At 37.3% G+C, this 9773-nt stretch overlaps 2 protein-coding genes across 2 annotated transcripts; both read right to left on the minus strand.

The window, feature by feature from the left end:
- Positions 1 to 5939: 5939 nt before the first annotated feature.
- On the minus strand, positions 5940 to 8846 carry LOC103720437 (NADPH--cytochrome P450 reductase 3-like). The gene is made up of 6 exons (XM_039120689.3): positions 8750 to 8846; positions 7481 to 7630; positions 7312 to 7389; positions 7076 to 7198; positions 6847 to 6960; positions 5940 to 6374 (listed from the first exon to the last, which is right to left on the minus strand). Exons 1-6 carry the CDS (start codon positions 8843 to 8845, stop codon positions 6294 to 6296), a joined length of 642 nt encoding a protein of 213 aa, XP_038976617.3. The 5' UTR covers position 8846; the 3' UTR covers positions 5940 to 6293.
- Positions 8847 to 8958: 112 nt separating this feature from the next.
- LOC149768376 (NADPH--cytochrome P450 reductase-like) lies at positions 8959 to 9565 on the minus strand. Its single transcript, XM_089928329.1, has 4 exons — positions 9559 to 9565; positions 9341 to 9456; positions 9161 to 9244; positions 8959 to 9084 (listed from the first exon to the last, which is right to left on the minus strand). Exons 1-4 carry the CDS (start codon positions 9563 to 9565, stop codon positions 8959 to 8961), a joined length of 333 nt encoding a protein of 110 aa, XP_089784455.1.
- Between the last annotated feature and the right edge of the window lie 208 nt (positions 9566 to 9773).

Consider the following 9773-nt stretch of genomic DNA (forward strand, 5'->3'; position numbering starts at 1 on the left):
TTGGACCTTGGTCTGACCTCTAGAATACAATAAGAAACTAAGAAAGGGCCGAGGTTTGGACCTTGGTCTGACCTCCAGAATACAATAAAAATGTACAATTATAAAAAATTAAGAAATCTTACTAATCATCAGTGATTCAGTGAATCAGTATTCACTCTTCAGTCTTCAGTCTTAAGTAGTGTTTGTATCATCATCATCAGAGGATGTTGTATTATGTCCACCTTTATCTTGAAGTTTTGCCTCAGCATCCAACCAATCCTTGAAGCAGAGAAGCATCTCCACCGTTTCGCCCGTCATCCTACTTCTCTTTTCGTCAAGAACACGCCGACCTGCACTAAAAGCGGATTCCGATGCTACCGTGGACATCGGCACAGCTAAAATATCGCGTGCAATTGCAGACATAACAGGATATTGATTTCTAACACTCTTCCACCAAGATAATACATCTAGATTCTCTATTTGATTTTCATCATATGCAGACTGAAGATCATTTCGTAAATAAAATTCTAGTTCACTACTTAAAGATGAAGAAGATGAAGAGGAACTTGAAGCATGTGTGTGTCTTCTCTGTGCAATGAATGAAAAAATAGATGACGAACGAGAACTACTAGAAGAAGAAATAGAGGTTTGTATTTGTGTTCCAGATCCACGAATTTTTTCATCATATATAGCATAAATATCATAAAGAAGTTGTTTTACCTCATCTTTAACAGATTCAGAATCTTGATTCATATTTTCAGAATATGCATCAAGTAAAATTAGCACGCCATTTAATTTAACTCTAGGATCAAATACAGCAGCTAAGTTATGCATAGGACATATCTTGTCCCAATACTCATTCCATTTAGATTCCATTAGGTCAATAATAGGCATTAAAACATCATCATATCTATGTTCTGCAAATTTTTGACTAATTATATATGCTTGTTGTAAAAATGAACATGAAGTAGGGTAATAAATACCAGAAAGAACATTGGTAGCATTATAAAAACTAAGCAAAAAATCTTTCAAAATTTTTTCTTTATTCCAATCAGTTTCAGACAATGTAAAGCCTAATCCACGATCATTAATATATGCACTTAATAAGTTTTTATATGGGTATGCATCATGAATCATGCTATATGTGGAGTTCCAACGAGTAATTACATCAAGTTTAAATTTTTTAAAACGTTTACCATGATTTATGCATAATTCCTTAAATTCTTGAAGTCTTGATCTTGAAGCATGAATAAAAGAAACTGCATTTCTAATTTTTGAAATCACATCTTGAATCATGCCCATGCCAGCTTGAACAGAAAGATTTAAGATATGACATGCACATCTAATATGCAGTAAATTTCCATCTAATATGGGATGCAATGAGTCTTTTAATAATGCAACAGCAGAATTATTATTAGATGCATTATCAAAAGTAATAGACATAATTTTATCATTAATATTATATGAACATGCAGTTTGATAAATAATATTTGAAATTTGTTGCCCAGAATGTGGAAAATCAAAAGCACGAAAAGCAAGAATACGTTTATTTAATTGCCAATCTTTATCAATATAATGAGCAGTAATGGCAATAAAACAATTACTACCTACAGATGCTGACCAAATATCAGAAGTTAATGAAATTTTTACATTTAAAGTAGAAAGTGTTTCAATTAAATTTTGTTTCATTGCTAAAAAGTTGGTCATAGCTACTCTTCTAAATGTACGCCTATTAGTTCTTTTGTAAGCAGGTTGTAGGTTTAATTGAACATATTCTTCAAAATTAAAAGATTCACATAAACTAAAAGGTAATTCATCCTTAACTATCCATTTTACAAGTGCTTTTCTTTGATTTTCATGATTATATGCAAAATTACCTACAAGTAATCCCCCTTGTATATTAAGGGTACTTTGAGTTTGAGCATGAGAATCATGCATCCTATGACTCTCTTGATGTCTTTTTAAATGCCCTGTTCCCCCACTACTACTACAACTATAAAGTTTGGCACATTTTTTACATCTAGCTTTTCAGACTCCATCAACCATAACTCTATCAAATTCATTCCATACAGCACTAGTCCTCTTACGAGAAGAGGTTTGATCTTCACTCGGTTCACCAGTTCTAGAGGAACTAGGAACATGGGGTTGGGGATTAGTTTCTTCTCCCTCAGAAACAGGAATGCCAAACTGACTTTCCTCAAAAGATGACATATCTATGATTAATTCAAAAAATAAAAACTAACCGCAAGGAGGAATTGAGTAGAGGGTCGGAGGGCAGAGGCAGAGCCGAGATTCCGAGCTTCCTCTTGTGCTCTCAACAGAAGCGACCTTCTCTTCTCAACAGGAACCTCCTCTTGTGTAGCACTTGAACAAACTAAAAATTAAATTGCTAGAAGAGCACTTTAGAAGAGAGAAATAATAGCAGTAGAGAAGGAGAGAATGAGAGGTTTGGTGTGGTGAGAATGAGGGAGGAATGGGCTATTTATAGAAGCCCAAAATTTTTTTTTCCAAAATACCCCTCAATTCAGCCGTTATTGGACTGTTGGGAGGGGTAAAATGGACTTTTTTCCGAAAATAGCCGTTGGAAACGGCTATTTTCCTCCCCCTCTCCAGACGGGCCGTGCCGGCACGGCCCGTCTGGAGCCGTTGCGGGCCGTGCCAGGCACGGCCCGTTTGAAGCCGTTGCGGGCCGTGCCTGGCACGGCCCGTTTGCGCCCGTTACGGGCCGTGCCTGGCACGGCCCGTGGCGTGCCGTGCCCGGCCCGGCCCGCCAATAGACGGGCCTGGGGCCGGGCCGGGCTGGCGTTCCGTGCTGGACGGGCCGTGCCAGGCACGGCCCGTTTCGTCCTTTGGCCCGGTGGGCCTGGGCCAGGCCGGCCCGGCACGGCCCATTGCCCAACACTAGTTCTTGTCGTGCCCATGGATGCATGCCTAGTGCCAAACTTTGCACAGTGCAAATTATCGCCTCTCTCATAACTTCCATTCAAAATTTACTTAATTTTATATTATTTTTTCATCCTTCATGACCTTATCCAAATAAATAAATAAATAAATAATATAATTGAGCCCTATGAAGTTAGGCTTGTGAGCTGAATTTTTGATAGAAAAAGAGGAGGAGGAGGAGGAAGAAGATTGACAGCAAAGAGGAGAGCTCCATGCCTTGTATTTTAGCCTATCAATTAATATAACTTGGCATATAATAATAGAATTCATGTGTTCTATATAATGATAGATTTCTTGCATTTTTCGTCAGTAGTGTGCATTGAGCTTAGAGCTGCTTGAAAGTGACTTTCAGCTATATTGGGTGAAAAGAACATCAAAAAAACTCTTCATCAAAACAAAACTATATGTTGGTCTCCAACCCTGGATTTCCTACCACTGGGGCGAACGGAGCAGTTGATCGGGGGAGAAAAAAAATATGTGGGTATTTTTATAATGTTTATTGTGCTTGATACTTAATATATTAAAAGCGTTTTGGACTCCTTTCTAATATATGTGTGTATATTTATATATATATATTGTAAGAAAATATAAAATATATAAATAAATCTACCTCATTCTATAAACTTAAATTTTTAGGATGGGTGGTTATTTTAATATACTGTTGAGCAATATTGATTTTATTCTAGTTCTTAAAATATCCAACAACCATGGTGCCACAATGCGCATCTGGATGCGCATTGATTTTTATAATTTTTCATTTTTATTGTTTACTCTACAAATAACAATAGGCTTCAGCATGTCTTTTCTGTTAGAATAGTCAGAGTTGTTAGTTTGAAAATATATGGATTAGGTATTATTTCAATATCTACGATGAAAAACAGTGTTCCTTAGTCTCACATTTAGGTTTTACTGCATATTGTAGTTAAATAAAGTTATTTATCAAATTCTTAGTTGACCCTTCACTTGAGAATTTAGTTATTTAACTTGTTTGCTTGGAAAATTATCAATTTTAATATGCATGGATTACTTTTTTCTATTCCGAAAACAATGTGCAGCACATGATATAAATTATTAAACTCGAAGTAGAATTTAGAAGGAAAAGCAGTATTTTTTCCACTCGGGTGACATAGGTGCGGCAAACTAGTTGATCTTTTTTTTTTTTGGCCAATTCCTCAATTGTGACGGATGGAACGTATTTGATGTTTACAAAATTTCTGTCCATTTTCTTCCTTTTAAATTAGAAAGTGTTTGGTTAAAAGGTGCCTTAGATCTGCTTGAGCAAAACTTCAGTACAACTTTGGTGCCTTAGTTGTAGTTATGTTGTCCCCCCCCCCCCCCCCCCCCCCTTTTTTTTTATGGTTGTTGCCGGGGAGGAAAGGGTGGAAAGAGTCCCCTAGACAATGGATACAAAACAGTGATCATCCTTCCTCAATAACCCTAAAAATTCCAACATCCGGTCCCGGAACATTTCATTCGCTCGATGGATTCCGATTGGAATTTTTTCTTTTTCCTTTTTTTCTTTAGAGAGAGAGAGAGAGAGAGAGAGGAGAATTTAGATTGGATTTTAGTTTATAAGCCAGAACATTTTTTTATTGGAAAATGCCTATAATTTTCTTTTAAATTTTTGTGTTTTAGTCACAGTGAACCTGCTATAAAAAGTAAAAATCATTGGCTACTCATACATGTAAGACATACTTGGGGCAACGTATACTGAATCACACTCGAATAATAGTTTGGGTCAAATCACATCAAGCGTGCATGAAAATATAGCGTGATAGTGAACTTAAGCTTTTAGGAGATTTAGCAAAATGTTGGCACCTTGTTTAGGTGATTTAGTACCCGAAATTGGGTTACATTGAAATCGGTCCTCAACTTGTGACCAAGATCAACATTATATGTCAACTTGAGGATATCGAAAACTTTCACGTACTATTTTATTCTCCTAATAATGTGAATATTGACCTAATAATCAACAGCAATTTTGTCATCGTCGTCGTCATTATCATTCCAATTATGATCATTGCTCAGGTCAGGATACAAATCTGGAACCCAAAACCACCACCAAAAAGTGGTGTGACCTACTCAGTGAACAGATACATATCGTATTCAGTGAACAGGCTGCTAAGAGGCATGGGCTAGGCTTTATCTAGCACAATTAGGATCAGAGCTGATCACGGGCCTTCTGGCCCGCCCAGCCCGGCTCGAAATTTTTCGGGCTTGGGCATTAAAAAAAGGCCCATGGGTCGAGCCTGGGCAAGAAAAGCGGCCCGACCAAAAAAACGGGTCAGGCCTGGTCGGGCCATTCTGCCCCATTTCCAGATTCCAAACAAAGAATACATCGGACCTGTCGCGTCGGGCCTATCGGGTCGGGCCTAGAACCATATTTATAAAGTCGGGTTGGGCCTGGACAAAAATTTAAGCCCGATAGTCGGGGCCGGGCCGGGGCATAGCCATCGAGCCTAATTTCTGCTGTAGAAACCGGCCCGGCCTAGGTTTTGATCAGCTCTAATCAGGATCATCCATCTTGGATCAGCCTGAGCATATACTGATCTCTACTCAATCTGGTGATTTAAAATATCAAATGCTAGAGCCGGATACTAAAAATCCAATTTGATTGGTAACTTCATTTGATACAAAACATTATATTAGTAAAGTACTTTTAATTAATAAAAAAGTATTGGAAGACTTAAAACAGATTTGCGCAAAAAAAATTTGAGGGATACTCAAGGATTGCTAATCCAACCTACGTGAAATATTAAGAGAATATAACGAGACTGGACTGCACCTCGTTGACATGACGACGAAGATTTTATGTGATAATAAGCACGATCTCAATCATTGTTCTAATTCAAAACATCACTTTTGTTTTTGTTTTTTTCGACCCGCCAGCAGTAAACTGATTCAAAAATGTCGAAATATGTTGATCAAAATGTAACAAGAACACAGCCTATGCAGAACCAAGCTTGGTCACATTGTGATAACAAGCACAATGCTCCACAGTGCATGAAACTTCAGAAAGAAGTGAGTGTCAGAGTTCAACATCGCCAACATCGCTTTATCTGGATGATCTCATCGTAAAATTGATGGCATTATTCATATATTGTTAAAGGCCGACACAGAAAGTTTTCCACATACCAACCTGACCACTCTTTCAACTACACAGAGTTACACTCTTTATTCCTTCTCCAACGAATACATAAAACACAGCAAAATCGTCGTCAGATGGTCAAAAGAATCAAGGAAAAAGATGACACGCACTTCCAGATGTGTGAAATTGGAAACTCATTCTGAGTTTCAAATTCCTGTATTAGGCAACCGAGTGCTACAGCTTTAAGCAATCCACTGGAACGCTTTCTTTTTTCAGGGGAAGCTCACCAGACATCGCGCAAGTACCTCCCTTCCATTTGCAGATTTTTCACCATGCTCTCAGCCTTGGAGCTATCCAGAGAACCCTGAAATCCAATTGCAAGGCAATTGCCAGTGATTTGGTACTTCAATGCATAATTAGAGGGGGGAAGTAGCATTGTTCTACCCAGTAGTTAAGGGCTTGTTTGCTATTCTTGTTGTTTTTGTGTTTCTTATTTCTCTACAAATCAATGAAATATCATATGGAGATTGATGTTAGCATTGTTACAAAACTTTTGCTATTCCTTGCTTTTATTTACAAAACTTTTGAAAGTAACAAATCTTTGCTGCCAAAAATTTTAAGGATTTTATGAACGATCTGTTTCTTGGGCTCTTGAAAACAAAAACAGGTTCATTAATATCTTAAGAACTAGCAAAGCTGGTTCGAAGATGAAAACAAGCACATTCAGCAATTCAATTTTAGAGATTGTATTTTCATGAAAATTCGGAGTTCACGAAAATTCGGAGTTTAATCAAACCAAAGGGTTTGTACCAGAGCAAGATCAATTTTGCCTTTACCTTCTCTTGAACTATGGTGTGAAGAACTCGGTGGATATCTTTAGCCATGCCTTTAGCATCACCACAGACATATATGTAACCACCCTTGGAGATGATGTCCCAAATGTCCACAGCCTGAAAACAAGGAGGAGAAGATATTAATATCAAAAAAAGTTGCAAAATGTTCAATGTTTTTTTGGGATAAAGCATCATGAATAACCAGCATAAGGAAGTATCATTGTTATTCAACCTTTTCAGCCATCTTGTGCTGCACATATTCTTTGGCTGGACCTTGACGAGAGAAGGCAACAATCAACTCAGACAGTGCTCCTGCTTTTACAAAATTGTTCAACTCATCCTCGTAAATGAAGTCCTGCATGCCATCATTCAAATTAAATCCAGCTGAAATTTGCAAGGGTATTTCCAAAAGCGACACAAGGGAAATACCAATTGTACATCAAGATAGATTTATTATTACAAATTTACCATTTCACGATTCCTGCATCCAAAGAAGAGAATAGCAGGGCCAAGTTCAGCTCCAGATTCTTTCAATGCCAACCTTTCCTGGAGATATCAAAGTGGAGGTAGCTCACACTGTAAGGCCTTTATCTTAACCCAAGACAATATTTATGATAGCATCAGTTATGAAACAAACCTGCAGGAAGCCCCTAAAGGGTGCCAAACCTGTGCCAGGACCAATCATGATAATTGGTACAGAGGTATCTGCAGGCAATTTAAAATTTGATTGTCTCACAAAAATAGGAGCCCAGCTACATTCTTGGCTGTCTTCTAATGGAACTGAATTCTGTAAAAATACAAAATCTCAGCTAAGACAAAGTGATCATCTAATAATGGACCCACAATAGTAACTATTCCATTTTCAAAGTAAAATTGAATTAACCTTGGTCTAATCTTTTCTGTTTGTTTTTGAGAGAGAGAGAGAGAGAGAGAGAGAAGATAATGGACCAAAAATAAAATGAAAAGTAATCACAGTCTAATACATAAGAATCATATCACATAAGACCGAAATGATAAAGCCAAAATTAGTGCAGGCAACATAATAGATTTAGAATAAGTAGCCACAAGTTGGGTGAGGACCTTAACTTGCCATAACATGCACTCTTATGACAATTCTAACATGGAGTTTCATATGGAGAATTTGCGTGTCATGTTTTCAATAGGCATAGGATAGGAAGATTTAATTTGATGACATATAGGCAGAATTTTTTTTTAATTTGAATTATAGTTTAATCAAAATTGGTAAGTTGGACTGACAAGAAAAGTGTGCCACAACTAGAAAGAACCATAACCATTCAAGCCTTGTCTCAGCTATTTGGTGAATCCTCATTCACCAAGAATTCTCATTTGCAGTTAGATCAGGTGTTACTTCCTTCCATATTGTTCACACAATTAAGTGCCTCGCAAAAACAGATGGGAGGGGGAAAATGGCAATTGTTTTTCTTATTATTTCCCTTTTCTTTTGACTGAAGAATACAATTTTAAAAAGTTTTTTCTTTCTAAAAACATGGGGAAGTAGTGTTTTTCAAAATCATGAATCACTAAATTCAACAATGACCAAATGAGACAGCAACCAATGTTATTCTAGCATGTTTATTGTGCTCAGCTAGCAGATGGAAGAAGCCATCACAAGCAGCAGAGAAACCAGCAATCAATTGATATACTAACCAAAGGCTGTGAGAACAAAGAAGTTAGATGCATCGCGATGAAATTTAGAATTATGCAATTAGAGATGGAGAGCAGCATCATAGGTCAAAGAATGCTAGATGCTAAGGATACACCTAAAATATCCAGCACTAGCTTTCAAGTCTGCAAATATATTTTGAATACTCCAGCTATACCAATGCTACCTAAATTACTTTCAAAATCTGAAAACATATGCAATCCTATGTTAAATAGTCAATACCTTCATCCAGGTTGAACAAACTCCTTTGTGAACCCTTCCTGTTGGTGTTGGTCCATGCACTAACGCACATGTGACATGAATTCTAGAAGGTACCATCCTGCGTAGGATAATGATAAATTTAGTATTAACATGAGAAAAAATAATAAATAAAATAGAACATATGAAACATGACATGGCGCTCACCTTGGAGAAGATGATATAGAGTAATATCAAGGTTGCAAGCGAGGAGCTATAGCTGCAAAGAAAACACCTAGAGGAGGCTTAGCTGTAGGAAATTCTGCCATAACTTCAAGAAGGCTCCTCTGACTTGCAACTACCCATTGAGAATATTCATCCTGAAGCCAAAAGTTACATGTCAACCAGATTGACACTAATAGTGCAGCATTTCATTTCCTGTCAAATAATACCAACCTTTCCTGCAGGAGAAGCTAGATATCTTAATCGTTCAGCTTCGCTTGGATTAGAAGCATAAGCAGCTAGAGCAGATAAAGCAGCCTGAAGATTCATTATAAATACACAATTAAAAAAAATCAATTGAAGAATTCTGAAGTAAAAATCTTGAAACTGTAAGCTATACAGAATATAAAAGACCTTTTTTGGTGAATTTAGAAGGTCTGCATATCGAGCAAGTGCTGTTCTCAAAGTGCATGGAGATGGGAAAGGAGGCGCTAGAGAGCTGCTACTTAATGGTGTGCCATCCTTTTTGTCTGCATGTATGGAGAAGAATGTACCTGATGAATAGCCTAAGAGCCTTTCAGCCTCCTCCACAATTCTCGGAAAAAACACCAACGTGGTCTCCAGTTTCATACCTGACATTTCACATATGATATATCCTCCAAGGTGAGCAACCACTTATGATAAATTCTGAATACTGTAAATAGTTTCAGCAGCATTCAAATAAAGTATCGGTTCTGAAGCATTAATTATATTGTAACACGAAGCTTTCAATTGATACAACTCAATATCGTCAAGTTAAGAGAATGAATATTTTACTTTGCAGAAACTCTGTCAGGAGAAATTCTGC

Source organism: Phoenix dactylifera, chromosome 2 (genome assembly GCF_051530095.1).
Source record: "Phoenix dactylifera cultivar Ajwa chromosome 2, Ajwa_hap1_PhDact_Kaust_v1.1, whole genome shotgun sequence".
NCBI classification, from domain to species: Eukaryota; Viridiplantae; Streptophyta; class Magnoliopsida; order Arecales; family Arecaceae; genus Phoenix; species Phoenix dactylifera.

Coding starts and splice junctions, on each gene's coding strand:
- LOC149768376 (XM_089928329.1), bottom strand. Junction 9,245..9,340: donor TTCTAAATTCACCAAAAAAG/GTCTTTTATATT, acceptor ATGAATCTTCAG/GCTGCTTTATCTGCTCTAGC. Junction 9,085..9,160: donor TAGCTTCTCCTGCAGGAAAG/GTTGGTATTATT, acceptor TTTTGGCTTCAG/GATGAATATTCTCAATGGGT.
- LOC103720437 (XM_039120689.3), bottom strand. CDS start 8,845: ATGGTACCTTCTAGAATTCATGTCACATGTGCGTTAGTGCATGGACCA. Junction 7,631..8,749: donor TTTGTTCAACCTGGATGAAG/GTATTGACTATT, acceptor GTATTTTTACAG/AATTCAGTTCCATTAGAAGA. Junction 6,961..7,075: donor AGCACAAGATGGCTGAAAAG/GTTGAATAACAA, acceptor CCTTGTTTTCAG/GCTGTGGACATTTGGGACAT.